This window comes from Scardinius erythrophthalmus, assembly GCF_964197995.2.
Source record: "Scardinius erythrophthalmus genome assembly, chromosome: 14".
Classification (NCBI taxonomy): domain Eukaryota; kingdom Metazoa; phylum Chordata; class Actinopteri; order Cypriniformes; family Leuciscidae; genus Scardinius; species Scardinius erythrophthalmus.
The window spans coordinates 36,702,591-36,723,790 of NC_138234.1; the positions used below are offsets into that span (position 1 = coordinate 36,702,591).

General features: G+C 40.4%; 2 protein-coding genes across 5 annotated transcripts in view; one reads left to right on the plus strand and one right to left on the minus strand.

The window, feature by feature from the left end:
• hps3 (HPS3 biogenesis of lysosomal organelles complex 2 subunit 1) overlaps positions 1-7,126 on the plus strand; it is a 23,905-nt gene extending 16,779 nt beyond the window's left edge. For 2 of the 4 annotated variants that reach the window (XM_081383653.1, XM_081383655.1), the window contains 6 exons: positions 223-432; positions 510-704; positions 2,201-2,308; positions 4,080-4,286; positions 6,031-6,121; positions 6,202-6,748. In XM_081383653.1, coding sequence (XP_081239779.1) covers positions 223-432; positions 510-704; positions 2,201-2,308; positions 4,080-4,286; positions 6,031-6,121; positions 6,202-6,314 — 924 coding nt within the window. In that variant the 3' untranslated portion in view covers positions 6,315-6,748. Of the gene's footprint in view, positions 1-222; positions 433-509; positions 705-2,200; positions 2,309-4,079; positions 4,287-6,030; positions 6,122-6,201 lie in introns of all 4 variants that reach the window. The other 2 variants (XM_081383656.1, XM_081383654.1) reach the window with 2 other exon arrangements.
• On the minus strand, positions 6,576-21,200 carry cp (ceruloplasmin). The gene is made up of 20 exons (XM_081383652.1): positions 21,013-21,200; positions 19,833-20,077; positions 19,526-19,738; positions 18,392-18,565; positions 17,931-18,185; positions 17,675-17,840; positions 17,444-17,583; positions 17,136-17,276; positions 17,013-17,057; positions 15,938-16,152; positions 15,605-15,755; positions 15,286-15,498; positions 14,127-14,334; positions 12,080-12,219; positions 11,846-11,974; positions 11,634-11,740; positions 10,037-10,256; positions 9,596-9,735; positions 7,481-7,643; positions 6,576-7,234 (listed from the first exon to the last, which is right to left on the minus strand). The coding sequence occupies exons 1-20, from the start codon at positions 21,168-21,170 to the stop codon at positions 7,197-7,199; spliced, it is 3,261 nt and encodes a 1,086-aa protein (XP_081239778.1). The 5' UTR covers positions 21,171-21,200; the 3' UTR covers positions 6,576-7,196.

Here is a 21,200-nt window from a genome sequence, read left to right on the forward strand (position 1 = left end):
ATTTTTACTCCTGATTATTACATTTCTAAAGTATTTCTTACTACAGGTTAAATAAATGCTGCTTTATTTTTAATTGTAAAAAAAACCCTAAATAACAAAAACGGCTATATCGCAATATAAACCTTTATCGTGAAATAACGTTTCTCATATCGTGAAATAAGATTTTGGTCATATCGCCCACTGTTTTCCCTGACTTTGTGAGTGACTTTGTTTCTGAATCAGGTGTTAATTCTCTGCCGTCTGCAGATGCTGCAGGTGTACGGCTTCATCGAAGAGCCCAAACTGCTGCTCCACGGCCGAGGGAAGGAGGTGATGCCCACCACACTGGCCCGGCACCTGCGCGACACACACACCGGGCTGCTGGTGGCGGCGGTCGTGGCGCTGCACGAGAACAGCAAGATGCGGCTGGAGGAGGCCGACCTCTTCTTCCAGGTACACACACACAGAGAGTCAGAGAGTGTTTCTGTCCGTGTCATTCTCATAGCCGTGTGTGTTAATCTCTCTCTCAGGAGCTGTGTAAGGGTGGCGTTGAGGTTGAGAGCAGTCCTCAGTTACTGGTGGACTTCTGGGAGGCTCTGTTAGTAGCGTCCTCTCATGAATCCATCATCCAAGAGCTGCTCTTCCGTCTCACGTCTGTCTATATCGACCGCATCACGTGCAGAGATCGCTCCGGCGTCAAAGCCCTCAAAACGGCAGAGGATCTGGTGAGCAAGATAACTTGCCTATCAAAATGTAACACAGCAGGTGTTTTGTTTGCACGTTTCTAGGTTATGAATAGAGTGCTCAAACTGGGGTCCAAGGATCCCCAGTGGGCCACAAGAGAGTTTAAAGAAAACCAGTGTAACAAACATACATATAAATAGATAAAACATAAGATATAAGGAATAATAAGGGTCCGAGAACGGACCCCTGGGGAACACCACAGAGTGATCTCGCTTTATTAGAATAGAAACCCTTAACACAAACAAACTGTCTTCTGTTGGAAGCTTAATTTGTATTTAGTATCATGAAAACCATATTTATACAGCTTTTCCAGCACCAACTCTCTCTCTAGCTGAGTAGTTCCTTCCTTCCTTTGTCGTACGGTTTCAGAAAAATTCAATTGGACAGTGGAAAAAAAGCTTTTTTGCTCAGAGTAGATTTTTCTGTAAACCTCAGGCACTCAGTGCGCTCCTTTAAAAACGTGAGGCGTAACAGGTGGTTAAAACCCGGGGCGCATAAACAGTGCACAAAACGCTCACTGCTCACTCGTATAAAGTCTGACACGCTTTGTGTTTCATAGCGAAGTGTGGCTCTGTTATAATGTACATGCGTGCAGCGTCTCAGCAGCGCGGTTAACAAACTCCATCTCTACAAATGCTGTGAGTTTGGGTAGCTTATAATATTCATCTGATAACGCAATGTGCGCCATTTCACCAGATTTGTGAGGTAAATCATTTTTAAACTTACACCAACACATGAGAATACACCAGTATGTTTCTAAATATGCAAACTGTTCATTGTGATTTCAAAATAAAGCCAAAACAATCTCTGTTACCTTAAATTATACGCTTATCTCTGTAAAGATGCTTTGAAACAATCTACTTTGTTAAAAGCGCTATATAAATGAAGATGACTTGACTTGACTAGTAATTTTGGAAAAGCACAGTGACTGGTGAGCAAAAAAGTTCATGTCAAGCCACAGCAATAATTGAGCAGCAAATCATCATATCATAATGATTTCTGAAGGATCATGTGACACTGAAGACTGGAGTAATGATGCTGAAAATTCAGCTTTGATCACAGGAATACATTACAGTTTACAATATATTCAAATAAAATAAAATTATCTTTTAAATTGTAATAATTCACAACATTACTGTTTTTACTCTATTTTGATCTAATAAATGCAGCCTTGTTGAGTTGAATAGACTTAATTAAAAAAATATTAAAACAATTAATTATTCCTTTTTTACCGATAGTGTATGTTAACCTTTCTTTTGATGATTTTTCTTTGTTTTATTGTGCATAATGGTGCAGAAAATGTTGTCTTAGCAAACACCAGTAATTAAGATAACACAGTTAGCCTGTAAGTGACATTAGGTCTCAAGAGACTGTCAGATGTGTCTTTAAAAAAGCCTGCGTAAATGACAATTACTGTAGCTTGGAAGTGGTATTTAGAGACTTTCATTTTCCTCATCGAATGTTTCTTCATATCCAGATAAACTCCTGTTCTCATTATGGGATGTTGTATCCGTGGGTGAGCATCCTGACGCCTGTCCAGTTGAACATCACCCATGACCACCAGGAGGACCTACACAAACTTCAGGTGTGTACTCGTGCATTTCTCTCTTTTTGGCAAGCAACACCATTAAATAACACACATTAACATCCAGGAGCTCTATGAAGTGCAGCCAGAAGAGCTGACGTGAAGGAGTTTGGCCTTGTGCACACTGAAAAAAATTGCTGTAGGATTCACTTTGAAACGGTTTTCACACAGAAATTGCTTGTAAATTTCACAAATGATTACAAAGAAACAAGTAACACTGAATTGAACAGAAAATTTTGAAGTACAAAGAAATGGGATTTGAAGTAGAAAATAGAAATGGTATTTTCTTGTAAAACAATCCAGTAATCTTTGTTTTATTTACAATTTTGAAAAATCATTTTTACAGTGTACAGGAACCTCAGCTCTGCAAATAATTCCAGTAACACTTGACAATAAGGTTCATTAGTTAACTTTAGTTAATGTGTTAACTAACATGAACTAACCATGAGCAATACATTTGTTACAGTATTAGTTAATCTTTGATAATGTTAGTTAATAAAAATACAGCTGTTCATTGTTTGTTCATTAGTAGTGCATTAACTAATGTTAACAAGATTTTAATAATGTCAAGTCGAGTCACATTTATTTATAAAGCACTTTTTACAATACAGAGTGTTTCAAAGCAGCTTTACAGAGATAACAGGAAAATAATGCAATAAAGTTTGTTTCCAGAAGGAAATAGCATCACAGTCCAGCTTAAGTAAGATCAGTGATGGTTCATTTTGGTGTAAAAAAGTTAATTATTAATTAATATTAATTAATTTAGTTCATATATATATACATATATAGCCGCTCTGGAGAAAACCATGATGTCATCGTCCAGCTCAGTTCAGTTCTCATATAATGGTGTCAATGCAGGCAGATCAATATTATTGTTAAATATTAAATTAAATATAAAATGTAATGTCCCCAACTAAGCAAGCCAAAAGCCAATGACAACAAAGGTGATAAAGGCGACAGTGGCAGGAACCGAAACTCCATCAGTGACAGAATGGAGAAATAAACCTTGGGAGAACCCAGACTCAGTCGCTCAGTTCTCCTCTGGCCAACGAGAGAACAGTGTATGATTATGATCCAGGGGCATTACAGGTCAGAGGTCAGATATGTATGTATTAGTATGTATTAATGTATTAGTTAATGTTGAAATTCACATTAATAAAGATTAATAAATGCTGTATAAGTGCAGTTCATTATTGGTTCATGCTAATTAATATTGTTAACTAATGAACCTTATTCCAGGTTCCATTATTTCTTACATGCACTTTGTCACTGCTTTAAAAGGACAATTCACCCAAAAATGACAATTCTGACATCCTTAGTTTCAGATTCTGGCATGTTTTCTCCCTTAGTTCAGTTTGTTTAGGTATGTATGAACACGGCAATCACGCTCAGATTCGCACCAAACACAGTCGTTCCGAGATCACCTGAACGAGGTGGTCTCATCCGATTGGAAAATTAACTCTAGATGTGATGAAAAAGCAATCCAACCCAATGGATCAATGAACCAAGCTGTATCATAATTCATAATGGGAAATGCATTGTGTAAAAAAGCAACAGTGAGCATATTAGTTATCTCAGCTGAAAACCAAAGAGAGCCTCTTCATGTTAAAGTGTTGTGTAATTGCGCTCTCTCTCTCTCTCTCTCTCTCTCTCTCTCTCTCTCTCTCTCTCTCTCTCTCTCTCTCTCTCTCTCTCTCTCTCCTTTGGATCACACATGATAAATGTATAAAGTTGGGTCCAGATAAAGCTTTAGCTCATGTGTTCCCCTCAGTCTCTGCTGTGCGGGCCGACGCTGGAGGTGTCATCCATTCTGCCTCTGCTGGAGCAGCTGTCGGAGTCGGACGCCACCGGCCTCAGCGTTCATGTGCTCTGCGCCACCAGACTGGGCCAGCACCACAGCTCCATCGACAGGCTTCTGGACCGATGCCCACGAGCCATCATCCCCTACGCCAACCACGAGCTGCAGAACGACAAACTGGTAACAAGCTCAACCGCTCGAGCCATAAGACTTCCACACATGCCTGCCTTGATCTGTCTCATAAAAATGGCCATTTTGAATGGATTCACAAACTGTTTTTCACTGCTACTTTCCTAAAATGTCTGTCCAAACTTCACTGAAATCGATTCCGATCATATTCAGACTAAAGGCATGTTCATGTTCATGAAGGACGAATAAAATGATAACGATAAACATGCAGTTTTAAAAATCCTTCTAAATGTAAAAGAACAGAAGTCCACACCACAACCACAACGGCACAAAGGAACGTATCGTAGGAATCACTTTCAGCTCATGAACGATAAAACCATTGACAGCCAATCAGAATCCACCTGACTTTAAAGAGCTCGAGCATTTAAAGCTGCAGACGACAAAACTGCAGCACTTGTGATAAACAGAACATTATCGTGCGCTGCTGTGGATGCTAATACTGTTAGCGTTATCTTGGTAACACTTTACAATAAGGTTCATTAGTTAACATTAGTTAACTACATTAGTTAACATGAACTAATAATGACCTGCACTTATACAGCATTTATAAATCTGTGTTAATGTTAATTTCAACATTTACTAATACTTTATTAAAATCTTGTTAACATTAGTTAATCCACCGTGAACTAACATGAACAAACAATGAACAGCTGTATTTTTATTAACTAATACAGTAACAAATGTATTGCTCATGGTTAGTTCATGTTAGTTGATACATTAACTAATGTTAACTAATGAACCTTATTGCAAAGAGTTAGCGTTATCTTTATAGTTATTGTTCTTTATGTTAACAGGCCTTAAAGGTACGGCCACATCAGCAAAATATTGCCAGGATTTGCCCAAGCGGGAAGGAAGTCGACCGGAAGTTGAAGTCGGCCGGGTGCCGCCATCTTGAGCGGAACTTCACTTGCCTTAGCAATCCCATTGACTCCCATTCATTTTGGCGTCACTTTGACAGCGAATAACTTTACATCTGAGGCGTTTGAAGACTCCATTTGTCCATTTTTTATTTCTAAAGAAACACGACAATGTATAAAATGCTCCATTACCTTGTAGCTTATGTTATGGCCCCGTAGAAGCAGTTTTTGTAAAAGTAGGCTAACGATTGCGTCATAACCAAGCGACCGTATGGGCGGGAGGAGAAGCTCGCGGGCAATCGGGGAGACGTGGAGGCAAAATGACAATATAATTAATCAGAATACCTAGCAAAAGTTGATCCTGCTCCAAGCTCATGGACAATTCCTACTCACACTCTCCGTCTCTGCAAGATTCGGAAGGGAATGATTCAGATTTCTCTTGGCACAGCTACTAGAAGACAGACGGTTTGCTCACGTGGTCCGTGTAACGCTTTGCTCGGTTTGAGTCTGCGCGTCAGGAAAGGAAGTGCTAAGAAATCGCTAAAAATGGGCTTCACTTGTCTCAATTGAGTTCCAATGGGGTCGCTGTGTCCATTTCTTTTACTGTCTATGGATTTGCCAGGGCAAAAAAAGGGTGCCCATTATCCATTACTAGTATAGGTGTGTATGAAGCACCGCTTGTTTCCAATTCGCCCGAACTTGAACATAATGCGAAATCTGGGGAAATCTTTCACCCTCATTCAACTCTGCCAATGATAATTCCATTAAAAAAACGATAATGAAAGGGATGTGACGCAATAAAAAGTGTGACTTTCATGTCAGTCAGTTTTTCTGTTGGTTTACTGTCCGCTGATTGAGTTCTCCTTCTCTCCCTCCAGCCTCTGTGGTGGCAGAAGCTTTTCCCTGAGGTGTGCGAGCGGATGAGGAAAACAGGAATCGACAACGCCGTCCTCCTCTCAGCACTCAAAGGTAGCAGCCGCCTGAAGCCACTGGATGTCCAACACAACAGACTGAACTGAAGTGAATTCTGCTGCTCTTCTCTTTCACAGAAACTCTGCTCGTGGCGGCCCGAGAGCTGAACCCGTTCGAGTTCCTGGAGTTGCTGCCGGATGATGGAACGGCACACTTTTTCCTGCCACATCTGCTTGAATGCTGCCAATGAAACCTCATGACATTGCCATTTATTTTAGACAATCGGTGAATCAACACTAAACCTGTTTAAAGACAGGATCTGGGTTTACAGTCGTCCTGCTGCTTTGAATGCTGATTACCAAAAACTGTCAGATCTATGACTGCTGTCAACTACATGTCACTATCATTCATAAAGTCTGGAATGCTACAAGTTTACTTAAAAAAACAAAACAAAACAAGTACTCCATTATTAAATCAGGATAAATATAGACTACAAAATATAACAAAATATCCTGAAGTGTTTTTTTAATGATTTGTTAGGCTTGCACTGTTTTTTTTTTTTTTATGTATCTGCAATATTTGTGCACATTACCCACAATGCATCTATCATCTCATTTCATCAGATTTTCAGAATGAACATTTTCAAGTGTCCTTTTTTGTTTATTAAATTATGTTCAGATGCAGAGTCTCACGTGCAGATCATTTTGTAAACATTCTCTTGAACATTCTCTTCAATGTACAAAATCATATTTTAAAGCTTCAGTAACATTATTCAAATGCTAACACTCTACTTCCAGTCTTCCCTTTACAGAATCATATTTTCGACCCTACAAATTGACCCTATATCAGAAAAAATATCAATATAACCTTTAGACAAAATAATGACCTCTGACCCCTTTTATTCAAATACAGCCTATTTAGAGATTTTTTTATTTACCATCCAATCATTCCCGTTTTAATTCCAATTCCCTGTCTCATTTATGTCGCATTTAAGTAAAATAAGTGTTTAATGTCTTTGTCATGTTTTTCTGCTCTTTTGCAATCACAATAAAATAGTTGTGCAGAACTACAAGTGTTTATTTAGAAAAATCATGGGGAAGTATTAAAACAAACTTCCTGTTACAAGAACATTTTAACCGCTACCAAACAAACCCAGGAACCTCTTCTTCCCTAAAAAAAGAAAGAAAATCATATCATTCAGTTTGTGTTGCTGGTAAAATGTGCTCAGTTTAATCACAAAACAAACATTTGTGTAATTAGACTTTTCTTGAGTTCTTGTGTAAACAGCCCCGTGTGACAACATGCCCCGCTCTGCCCTTTAGCTGTGCATAACAGAGTAGTAAAATATGTTTCTTGTCCTAAATTTGTAAAACTGATCTCAGACTTGTACATGCTGTACATGTCCTGCAAACTCACCGTCTTTTTCGAGTACGGTGTATGTGGTCTGCATTCCGGCCTGGATGTGGTCGGTGACGTGACAGTGCAGCAGCCATGTGCCAGAATACTGCGGACGCATGGTCACTGTCTGGAACGTCCCGGGAAATAAATCAAACACGTCTGCTCGATGTGTACCACTGATCTGCAGTAAAAGACGACAGTCATCATCACACTGCTGCTCTGGAAGAGTTTTACAGTTTCTGAAGAGGGAGTGAGTTTGGGTGAGAGTGTGAGTGAGTGAGTGAGTGAGTGAGTGGTTGGGTGAGTGAGTGAGTGAGTGAGTGAGTGGTTGGGTGAGTGAGTGAGAGAGAGAGAGTGAGTGGTTGGGTGAGTGAGAGCGAGTGAGAGAGTGAGTGGTTGAGTGAGTGAGTTTGGATGAGAGTGAGTGAGAGAGTGAGTGAGTGGTTGGGTGGGTGAGTGAGTGAGTGGTTGGGTGAGTGAGTGAGCGAGTGGTTGGTTGGGTGAGTGAGTGAGTGAGTGAGCGAGTGGTTGGTTGGGTGAGTGAGTGAGTGAGTGAGTGGTTGGGTAAGTGAGAGAGAGAGAGAGTGAGTGAGAGTGAGTGAGTGCGTGTGTGTGAGTGAGTGAGTGAGTGAGTGAGTGAGTGTGGGTGGGTTGAGTGTGAGTGGATGGGTGAGAGTAAGTGAGTGAGTGTGGGTGGGTGGGTTGAGTGAGCGAGTGGTTGGGTCGAGTATCTGTAAAACTGCATTTTTCTATCTTAAAAATATATCTAAATTACGTCATATGCTCTCATTGACAAATGCGGAACAAGTAGTTCATGCGTTCATGACCTCAAGGCTAGATTACTGTAATGCTCTACTGGGTGGTTGCCCTGCACGCTTAATAAACAAACTACAGCTGGTTCAAAACGCAGCAGCTCGAGTTCTTACCAGAACCAGGAAGTATGACCATATTAGCCCGGTTCTGTCAAAACTGCACTGGCTCCCTATTAAACATCGCATCAGTTTTAAAATATTGCTGATTACTAACAAAGCACTGAATGGTTTAGCTCCGCAGTACTTGAGCGAGCTCTTAACGCATTATAGTCCGTCACGTCTATTACGATCTCAAAATTCCGGCCAGTTGATAATCGCCTACCTAGAATATCAAAATCCACTGCTGGCGGTAGATCCTTTTCCTATTTAGCACCAAAACTCTGGAACAGCCTTCCTACCATTGTCCGGGAAGCAGACACACTCTGTCAGTTCAAAGCCAGATTAAAGACACATCTCTTTGACCTAGCTTTCACATAATACATTATAGACTTCTATAATTTAATGTTAGGCTGCATATAGTAGGTCAGCCGGAACCGGGAACATTTCCCAAAAATCCTGATGTACTCGTTACATCATGAGAAGAATGGCATCTACGCTAATTTTAGTGTCTGTGTTTATCCCGAGGTTTTCCCGCAGCCTGCCGGATCCAGGCCGTATCCAGATCTGACGAAGGACCTTCGCCTGGACTGATGACAACGCAGTGCTGAAGTGCCAACTAGTCTCTCCCTATGGAGGATCCCACTACCACTCTACAGATAAGGCGTTGTCGGGAAAATTCGTCTCGCGGTCCTACCCCAAAGCAACAAATAAAATAAAATTCCTTATCAAATTCCTTATCAAAATTTATAAGGAAAGACAAGTATTTTGTTTAGGCTTGGCTTGTAGGGAATTCCAAACCTGCGTATATTTAAACACACATAACTATAGAACCCATTCTAAATGCGCATGTGAACGCCATCAGTGTTTATCACAGGTTCGCGTTTAAAGTCTGTGTAGAGAGAATGGTGTCGTCTTAGCGGCCCCTAATTTAATAACAAATGATCATTGCGACGGAAGCAAATCAATTAAAACTAACTTTAGATGGAAATAACTTAACTCTGCTGTAAAGCCGAAACAATCTCTGTTACCTTAAATTATACGCTTATCTCTGTAAAGCTGCTTTGAGACAATCTACATTGTTAAAAGCGCTATATAAATGAAGATGACTTGACTTGACTTGAGTGTGAGTGGATGGGTGAGTGTGATTGGGTTGAGTGTAAGTGGGTGTGAGTGAGTGAGTGAGTGAGTGGTTGGGTGAGGGAGGGAGGGATGGATGCTTTACCTTGTAGTCAAAGCTATGGCCGTGGAAGTGTGCGGTGTGCATGTCCACCTCGTTTCCCATTCCCATCAGATACCAGTACACTTTATCTCCGACCTTCATGGTCAGGCCTTTAAGGTTGCCGTAGACTAAACCATTGATTCCTGTAATAAACAAAGGAATAACCATTAGTTTTACATTAGAGCTTTTAATAATAATAACAGGAACATTCATTGATTTTTAATGCTGAGGCAATGATGCTTTAAAGGAAATTAATTAAAAGAGAGATTTCTCATGGAGAGTCTAACAGAGCTAATAGTTACTTAGAATATATTTTAGCATGCTAAACCATTTCATGATAAAAACTCAATTATTTTAAAATTAATAAGTCCTTACTAAGTAACATGCCCCTCATCCTCAAAAACCATGACCAAATCTATGCAACCCAGAACACATTAAACTCACCATGCATTTTGTTGCTTTCGATAAACTCCTCATCCCCCTTCAGTTCTTTTGGAGGGGTTTTAACGTGAGTTTTGATGTTGTCATCCAGATACCAAGATTCATTCTCATCAAAGACCATGAAGAGCAGAGCAAACTCCTCAATCTCTTTCTTCAGCCCCAGTGTACGTGCCAGGCTCTTCTTGCAGATGACCAGTGGCCCGATCAAACCACTGTACATGTCCTGCGCGGGAAGAAATCAGATTTACATTTCTGATTAAAAATGTTTTAGACACCATGGGTCATAATATTGTTCTAAAGATATAATTATGCAACCATCTAAGATTTTGACAAAATTCTAAGGCGGCATCACAATTGCAATTAATGCATTTCATTGAAAAATCCAGAGAGAACCAGAGAGGAGGCCGGAAGGAGTCATCGCCCCGGAGCCCATACCACCGCTAGAGTCTGACCAGGTGAGTGAGCCGATAACATCATTTGATGTGGAGGGAGTTTTAGTGGAGTTTGAAGGGATGGAGGGGAGAATAACCCTGCCGTGGTGGATGTTAATTATGGACTCTGCAAGGTCTTTAAGCTCCTCTAAATAAAATTTTGAGGTTAACTTAATGGACTTTTTTGGAGAGATTATTCCCAGTCTCCCTGTATCTCCAGCGCCCCTGTCTCTCCAGAATACCCGCCCAGCCTCCCTCTCCTCCTCCTCTCCTCCTCCTCCTCCTCCTCCTCCTCCTCCTCCTCAATCAGCCAGTTCCTCAGCCCCGCCTCCGCTGATGTCCTTCAGTCCTCTTCAGCTCCCACATGCTGTGAAGACCTGCCCAGTGTCTTTAGGCCACCAGCTCCATCCAGCACAGAGGATCCCCTGTCTCCGCCTCCAGTCTTTGTACCCATCGCTTCATCTCGGCCTGTCGACACATCGGCTCAACCCTGGCTCCTCGGCTACACTAGAAACCATCGGCCATACGGCTTCTCCAGGCTCACTCATTCCACCGGCTACGCCTTGGTCTGCCATCGACCTGCCTGCACCTTCGGCTCCATCTGGCCTTGCCTCCTCAGTTGGACTATTTATGGCACGAGGTCGTCCCTTTTTTGGGAGGGGGCGGACTATAACATGTACGGTCTGTCTCATATGTTTCATTGTATTTTTAGTTTAGTCCTGTGACCTAGTTTTTCCCAGTCTGTTCAATTAGTTATGTCATTCACCTGTGCCCTGTTAATTTACTAATTAAGTTCCTTTGTTTGCTCTGTATACTTAAACCCTCCGTTCTCCCTAAGTCTCTGTCTGTTCTCGTTAATGTTTGTGTGGTTTTTCTCTTGTTTCCTGGGTAATTGTGTGTTTGTTTTTCTTCTTCTCCTGGTTCCTGAGTGTTTGTGATTTAAAGACTGTTTCCTGGAATTATTCCTCGTCGTGCAAGTTTTTAATATACCAAGTTATGCGTCAACAAATTTCCATGAGACTGTGTTGGCAAATGGCAAGCTCATTAAGGTTTAAGAAATAGCACACCTGTTTTCTTGGATAGACAGGAGATATTCTGGACTTTCACAAAATATTAGATCCAAACTGGCCTTTGGTCCCATGACCTTGTTTCAATGGTGAGAAAGGTACCTTAATAACATCTACGGTGGAGTAATATGCTCCGACACTGCATTCCTCCTGCTCCTCTGTCGGCCCAGAAGCCTTTGGGAGGTACCAGGTATAGGTCTGAGTTTCTCCTTGAGTGAGCAACATGAGTGAGCATGAGTGAGCTTTAGACTTAATGAACAATATAAACTTTGAAATTTGTCAATTTACAACTGTCAGATCATCTTGTCCTTTACCTGGACGTGTCAGGGCGACATGGGGACTGTCGGTTTTAACTCCATGGGCATGTATGGAGTACGGTCTCTTAGCCATGTTCTTAAACACAATCTTCACTTTTTCTCCTACTTTACCATGGATCATGGGTCCTGAGGTGAGCAATACCACAGCTGAGCATATTCTGAATGTTTACAAACATTTACACCAAATAATGAGTCAACCATCAATATACAGCAAATTCTGTAAATACTTACCCATAATTCCCAAATGTTCCATATCTGCTGGTCTGTCCTTGGGTTTAGTGAAGGTTTCATCAGTGTACTCTCTGTACAACACCTTCTTATATTTTGAACCAATGAATTTCCCTTCTTTCTTGAGGAACGCGTTGCCTGGACTGAATATATCAAAATAGATATGATTCAGAACTTGCATTCATGCTTTAATGACAGTACAGTCTAAAAACATGTTCCTTTTCACAAAATATAGTCTGAACAGTCTTTGTAAATTCAATTTAGTCCAAAACTACACTACATGTGAAAATGAAAATTCTGTCATTATTTTCCAACTCTCATGTTGTTCCAAACTGGTAAAACTTAAACCTTCACAATTTACTCAAGAACCAATGGTTTGCTTTGTTGTCACTGATGTGGTATTTCGCTGATTATCTTTTTTTGAAACTTGGTATATAACCAGGTTTGGCTTCAATCACACTAAACACCTTTGGTGTTCTTCAATACCTTAAATAAAGTTCCAAACGTAGGTTCAGGAACAGCCTAATCATTCAGTCCTGGCAATCATCATTATGAGCGTATATAAGAAGCAGTCACTGCACCATCCCAGCTACAATTCCTCTGGCATCCCTTCACCTCCCCATCTCCTTAACTATTTCTCCCATTAGGAATTCTCCCGCAGTTCTATGTATCACAGTTATAAACTTATAAGGTTAAACTCACGCAGAGACTCGGGTTCAAGCCTTCTTTGATGACAGCATTTTTTTTAAATATTGCGGATTACTAACAAAGCACTAAATTGTTTAGCTCCGCAGTACTTGAGTGAGCTCTTAACGCATTATAGTCCTTCACGTCTATTGCGATCTCAAAATTCCGGCCAGTTGATAATACCTAGAATATCAAAATCAACTGCTGGCGGTAGATCCTTCTCCTATTTAGCACCAAAACTCTGGAACAGTCTTCCTAACATTGTCCAGGAAGAAGACACACTCTGTCAGTTCAAAGCTAGATTAAAAACACATCTCTTTGACCTAGCATACATATATAAAATTATACTGTATATTCCTATTATTCAAATCAGTTGAATGATTATTAGGCTGCATAGATTAGGTCAGCCGGAACCGGGAACACTTCCTATAACACCCAATGTACTCGTTACATCATAGGAAGAATGGCATCTACGCTAATGTTAGTCTTTCTGCTTATTCCAAGGTTTACTGTAATCAGCCGGATCCGGGCCGTATCCAGATCAGATGGAGGACCTGCGGCTAGACACGACCACAACGCATCCCTGAAGTGTCAGCAGAGATTGTGTTAACTAGACTCTCATCGAAGGCCTCATCGACACGACAGCCATCGGCACTGATCCTTAACAAACTCGTCTCCATACCGGCGTGACTCTGATCTTCACCCAGATGAACTGGATAATATTCTGATTGTTCCAATCCAATCTGACTTCTGACCTGTAATGCTGCCTGGATCATACACTGTTCACTCGTTGGCCAGAGGAGAACTGAGCGACTGAGTCTGGGTTCTCCCAAGGTTTTTTTTCTCCATTCTGTCACCTGATGGAGTTTCGGTTCCTTGCCATAGTCGCCTTTTTTTTACCTTTGTTGCCCTTTGGCTTGGCTTGCTTAGTTGGGGACATTAAATTTAACATTACATTTAATATTCAATAATAATATTGATCTGCCTGCAGACACTATTATACAAGAACTGAACTGAGCTGAACTGAACTTACTCCAGAGCGGCTATATATATAAATGAACTAAATTAATAACTTTTTTTAAAAACAAAAATGAACCATCACTGAACTTACTTAAGCTGGACTGTGACGCTATTTTCTTCTGGAAACAAACTTTTGTGCATTATTTTCCTGTTATCTCTGTAAAGCTGCTTTTAAACAATCTCTATTGTAAAAAGCACTTCATTAATAAATGTGACTTGACTTGACAGCAATCCAATATTGTTTACCATTACCTATTAAGACTGGATGGGCAGGCAAACTCTTTAAATGAAATTTTCCAAGTACTGTTAGCAAATGGGAGTTCTGGTGAAGGATGTGGAATACCTGTCTTTCAGACCATGGAGCATTTGTTCCTCCCAGGTGCGGGTGGGTGAATAGTCCCAATCCATCTCAACTGCAGCGATGTAATACTTCTTCTGGTGTAGCATCGTCTCAGACTGACGGTTCCAGAAGTGGCACTTCTCCACAGTGTAGTTGGCTCTCATGCCTCCATGATAATGATCTGTGGTTTTACAGCTCACCTCAAACTGTCCTGCAGACGCAGCATGTTAAATCATCAGAACAGCACAATGTGTAATACTTTGAAGTTTATCATAAATGCATATTTATGTGATTATGTTTTTCTTGTTATACACATACATCTACATTCAGTGAAACTCCAAACCTGTATGGCTTTCTTTCCTCTGTGGAACACTTAATTTAAAAAAAAATGTTTAAAATGTTTTTGTCCAAACGATTGTGGTGAAGTGCGGTTCACAGATAGCTCAGCTGTATTTAGAAAAAGAGTATATAAAGGGCATCCCCAGATTAGCGAGATATTGTGTCATTATTGCGTCATGATTGCGTCATGGTTGCCGGTACTCCACTGCTCTGTACTAGAGGTAGGTGTTTGTTTGGCATGGCTACGGTTGGGCATCTATATTGTTTGTTCACTAACTTTTCAGGAAGTCCCGCTTGAGAAAAAGGTCACCATAAAGAAAAAGTATGTCATCTAATTTTGTTTCTTGTGAATTTAGGCCTGTAAATTGGGCGTTTGATCGCGACATGGCTTAGTCTCGACGCTACTGTTTTGCTTTGGTTTTTGATGGCTTCTGATTATTTTAGTTTTCTTGTTGCTTTGTTGTACGTCAGCTCATATCATGGTGTTTATGATTTATTTAGTTTAACTTGTTATTCTTTTCAGAATTCTTTTTGATTTATTAATATTTTTGTAATTGTCTCCTTTTGCTTCTTTTGTTTAGTGTTATTTGTTTTCTTTTCTGGTTTGTTATTTGTTTTGTGCTTTTCCTTAATCTTCGGTAAGGGATATTTAATTTATTTCAGCTGTTCTTATGTTTGTGTTATAATTGATTGTCTTCTTTTGTGTTCTGCAGGAAAATGAAATGCATGCAGGTTGGTAAAACATTGGTTGGATACTTGTCAAGCGTTTCAATATAGCACATAATTGTTCTTCGACATAGTGAGGTCAAAGATTGGACTGTACCCATGCTGTCAGGCTCCATGATGACGGTGTGAGAGATATGAGGAAACACACTGATGGTGTCTCTCCTGGTGTCTTTGTAGAGGAACCTGTTGCCCTCAAAGTAAAGTCCATGGATGTCTGTCTCTGATCCTAGCCCGGACAGATGCCAGGACACCTTATCACCTTTACACATACTCAAACCTTTGAGATTCCCATACATGAATCCATTGAGCGCTGTGAATGGTGAACAAATATTAGTTTGGATGAAAGAGCAAGCAATACGGTTTGCGTGCTAAAGAAACTCATAAATGATTTATCAAGGAATGTGACTTGCACTCACAGTGCATTTTATTGGACTCTTGAAAGTCTTCATCATCTTTCTTTACAGATTTGGGGTCTTTCACACTTCGTTTGATGTTGTCATCCAAATACCAGCTCAGGTTCTCGTCAAACACTGTCGCAAGAAGGTGAAACTCTTTATCCACGTTTTTCTGGAATGGAAAATAAATATTGGCAAAGCTGTGAGCAAATAATTGTTACACAATATTGTTGCAACTCAGAAATTACAAAGTTCTCTGCCCCTGTTTTCAGCCACCAATCACGTAATAATCTCATCTCAACATTTTGCAAATAAGAAGAATTCTGCATAGCTCATTCGGCGTCCGTCTCCCACCTGCTTTCCTGATTTGAGGGTTTTTGGCTTGCAGATCAGAAGAGGTCCAACCAGCCCAGAGTTGGTGTCTCGGATGGGATCTACCGCTGAGTAGTATAAGTAGGTGATGCAGTCTGGATCTTTTTCGGTGGGTCCTCCACCCTTAGGCACCACCCAATCATATTGGTAAGTGGTGTCAGGGCGGACCAGTGCAGCAGGAAGTGGCTCAATCACCCCTGAAAGAGATGAACAACATACAACCTTTTACATTCCATAATTGTTTTCTTGCCTTATAAGTAATATGAAGGATGGGAACTGATTTTATCCATTAGGAATTGATTGAATTGTTAAAAGTGGATGTTCTGTACCAAGATGAAGTCAGAGCTGAATATGAGTTTGCAGTTGAAGAGTTTGGCCAGTGCTGCCCCTGGAGGGTCAATGTCCTGCAGAGTTTAGCTCCAACACACTTGACTGGGAGACTCTAGTGATCCTGAAGACCATTATTGGCTGGTTCAGGTGTGTTTAATTAGGATTTGAGCTACACTTTGCATGATAGGGGCCCTCCATGAGCAGGTTTGGACACCCAGTGGATCCCAGAACACCACTTTTTGAGGGACTTTTTGACTAGAATAGGGAAATTAAAGGTCAAGTTTACCTTTGAAAGCAAGACGGGAAAGGCTCTAGCATCCCTGCAACTCTATGTAGGACATATGCCTTGGAAAATGGATGGATTTAATAGATGGATGGATGTATTATAAAGATTTTTTCTATGGAGTAATGTGAACTGCTGAATTGTTCGCAATAAGACCAGAAACAAGTCTTAAGGAAGATCATAGGGTGAATTTGATTGGATTTTCCTCTCTGTTCATTCTCAGAAAAGCCAGTCATGCGCTCATAATCCCCCAGATAATTCAAAGAGGGAACTTTGGTCTCATAGATTTGGACTGATTTGTTTGAGTCCAGCCAGGACTGGAAATTACACTTGCGCAATGATCCCTGACCTTGATTCAACATTTGACTTAATAGACAACAGTCTGGAATTGCTTATCCCTTATTTTCCAGATCTTTTTATATATCATTGAGATCTTTTTCTTACTTGCTTGTTTTTTGAGTTCACGAAGCTTCTTGGCAGTGTATGACTCTGCATGAAAAAATAAAAGAAACAAATGAAGACTGTCATACATTTTATACATTTATTTTAATGAGGTTACTTCTTTACCTTCCAGGACGTTGTGGTAGAGTGTTCCATCCATTTCTACGCTATACTGCACTCCGTGAGGCTGAATACTGTAGGGCCTGCTTGCTTTATTTCTAAACGTCACTTTAATTGTGTCCTCTTCCTCTGCTCTGATGACTGGACCTAAAAAACAACTCAAAGACATTAATTTGTGCTAATCAAAACATTGAAATAAATTAAAGACAAATAATATCTGCACTTAAAAGCAAATCACTGCAACAGCCTCATAGTAATATCACAGTTAAAGGAAGATTCCTAGTTAAATACAATGTTCTGTCTACAACATCTACCCAGAATTCCCAGGTGCAGCTCCTCTGGGGTCCTGTCTTTGCGCTTGGTGAATGTGTCATCAGTGTATTCCACATATTGGACCTTCTTGTATTTGCCCCCGATGCGATCATTGCGGGTATCAAAGAAAGTGTCAGATACACTGTGGAAATTCAGAGACAAGCTTAAATTCAAGGACATTCCCTTTGACTTCAAGATGTCTTTCAGTGAAGATCTTAAAACAACATTGTTACCTGTCATCAACAAGTTTCTTCCCTGTATACTGATTTATCTCTGTTGGCCCATAATCCCAGATGATTTCCTCAGCAGCAATGAAATACTGTCTCACTTCTCCAAACGGTCTGGGTTTATGCACATTTGGGAAACACTTCTTTATCTCAAAAATGGCTTGCATGCCGGCTAAAAGCGGGAGAAATGTAATTAATTTCAACACAACAATTTACAGGTGTAACGATGCAACATTTACACTCAGATCTGGCCTGTCTGTACCTTCCAGATGATCATTGACTTGACAGCTGAGGAGCCATTGGCCGGGATTGTCCGCAACCATCTCTACATTGACAAAAGTAGCCGGGAACAGACTGACAGTATCAACATGGTGCCGTTTGTTCGTCAGGATCTGTCCATGGAAGAAGGCTGAGTGGATGTCCACCTCGTTCCCCATCCCAAACAGGTGCCAGTGGATCTTATTGCCCATGCACATGCTGAGGTCCGGCAAGTTGCCGTAGACGTACCCATTTATAGCTACAATAAAGTTCACAAGGGAAGTTGAAATTCCTGGATAGTTATTCATACTATCTTTTAATAAACAGAATGCAGTATATATTATATACTGTACAGTATGCTACTATTATAGGTAGTTAATAGATGTGTCTAGAACAGGGTTTGACCTGTTAGCCTGTTCACTGTTATCATTAGTCATTATTGCAGGACATTATTACTGAACTCACAGTGCATTTTGTTGCTTTCCACGAATCCTTCATCACTTTTGCTGACTTTGGCTGCTGCTGAGCAGTAGGTCTTGATATTATCATCCAGATACCAGCTGAAATTCTCGTCAGACACCATAAACATGAGGGCGTAAAGATAGTCGGCTGTCTTGTCGCCATGGACATCTAGAGTGCCTAAGAATTGCACACACACACACAAAAAAAGAATGATTCATTATTAGTGGACTATATCAGAATTTGAAGTGTGAGAATTATACAATGACTTTTATGGTGGTCAGCTTTTTATATGAATTTGTGTCTGTAATTTTCTGTACATAATCTGTTGAGTTAGCCAGATGTTCAAACTTGTCTTCGAAACTTTTTTAAACAAAACATAGTTATTTGTTATATATGCTATTTGTGATCTATAAATCTACTCTCTATTTTAAAAATAAACTGACAAACTTGTATTCTAACTGGGTGCTTCCTGAAAGCCTGATTGAAAAGACTGTTTAAAAATGCTTTTTACTTATTATGCATAAAATATCAGACCTACAATGACAAAAATCAGATAAAATTTTTACTCCCCCCTCAGTAAATATACGCATATTATTTTTTATGTGTTTTGCACATTAGTTCTTCTTTTAAGATGATTCTATTCAAGCTGAAAACATATCTAAATTATCATGTTTGAGGTGGGACTACTTTTAAGTGGATGAATTTGTCATTGATGTAAATTCTTTGTGTGAATCATATTAAAATCACTGCATTCACACGTTTACATTGTCGTAATATGAGTTGGAACCCCCCCCCCCCCCCCCCCAAAAAAGACCCTCCCCTTGAAGAAATCAGGACAGAAGTGGTTGAAAGTGGACAAAAGAGACATTAAAACACAGACGGGAATGTGTCTCCCTCGTCTACTTGTGATCCGAACGACCAAAACACATTTTAATGACAGGTGTAAAAAGGGATTTTACAATCACAATTACAATCGCCAAAGCGATTCTCTCAAACTAGCCTCATGCTAACGTATAATGCTAACTGTGGCTATACTTTTGCTTGCATTTTAAAGTAGCTTGTATTTGAACCCAAAACATTACTGTAATCAGAGGGGTCCTAGCATGTGAACCCTGAAGTGAAGAGAAAGATTTGTACCTTTTTTACATATAATGAGAGGTCCAATGAGACCTGAGGCGATGTCTTTGGGGGCGCTAACATGGGAGTGGTATATTCTGGTCAGGCAGCTAGTGTCGTCTTTGCCAGGAGTATGGGAAGACGGTAGAGTCCAAATATAGGAAAACGACTTCCCAGGGGCCACTGAATCGTCTTTTTTCTCCTCCTTTTCTGATGAATCAGGATACAGTGCTCCTGGAGAGAAATCCAATATTCACAGTATTTGCAATTTATGAGAAAAAGTTAAACTGATGAAATGAGTCATATTTGACATAATGTGCGCGCGCACCTTCATGGCTCTTGTTGTAGCTGAGGCCGTGTGCGTGGATGGAGTACGCTCGTGTGGCCATGTTCTTCAGGTGCACAACAACTGTGTCATCTTCCTCTGCACCAATGAGGGGTCCGAGGTAACCCAGCCACTTGGGTTTCTCTATCTCCTGCCTGTAGGTGGCGTCGGTGTATTGCTGATACACTGCCTTCTTATACACCCGCCCGATCCGCTGCTCTCCCCTCTCCAGAAACACCCGTGCATCTCTGCCAAACACCAACACATCATTCTCTGTTAGGCTTTTACGTGCACTCTCTCACTCACTAAAAGTCTCTCCAGACAGCAACATAGTGTCGGCCCAGATCCGGCCCACATCTGGTACATGTGGAATCCACGCGTCTCTGCCGGATCTGGGATCTGGGCCGACACTATGCTTTGCTGTCTGGGTAGTGACCTACAACCCTACCCAGGTACCATTTTTTTTGTATAAACTTCTGAAGGAAACGTGAATGTTTCTTTCCCGTGCAGAATTTCTATCAAAATGTCTGAGGAGTAGCAGAGATCTTCTCAAAATGCTGCATGATTTGAGATATCATTCATAACCACTGCATAAAAATTTTGGTACGAGGCAATTTCTAAGTGTTTCTGTGGGGTTTCTAGAGTGTTGCTTGGCGGTTAATAGATCATGAATGCGGCGTTGCTAAATAATCTCTTACTGCTCATTTAATCGTCCACCATTAAAAAATATTAAGTCTAAACTCATTTAATACTTAGATTTAATGGTTTGTTGAAGATCCAGACTCTAAAGCTGCATTCACTCTGAAAACTATCTGTAGAAACAAAGTTTCCAGAACTCAGTCATCTCCAGTTCCAAAGTTGAAATCATTAATTATCAACATAATCAGTATGAAGCGGCAATTCAACGTTATGCAAATAAGCAGCAGTGCAGTGACGTCCAATGGGAGTCGTGAGATTGGAAACAGTGATACCACAGTTGAATAAGTAATAGGCAGAAGCAATATACAAGTGGAATTGTCATTAAAGTTCTAAAGAAGGCTACAATTTACAATCATATGTTCTAAATTGCAACTAGAGTGTATTCTTAATGTTTAAATGTTAAATCAAATGTTATTATAATCTCATTTCTTGCGTACAGAACTCATAACTCCTGTACATCCTACTCAGAAGTGTTTGTACTTACTCGTCTTCTTTTATGGTTTTGTTCTGAATCAGATTTTTACCACTAGGAGCATAATCCCACTGAATCTCCTTAATGGCAAAGAAATATTCCCTTGTGATTGAAGACACGATTCCAGCACAACACAAAACCCCGAGCAGAGTCCACTGCAGCCCCTTCATGTTGGATCAGTGGGATGTGACTATCAGAAT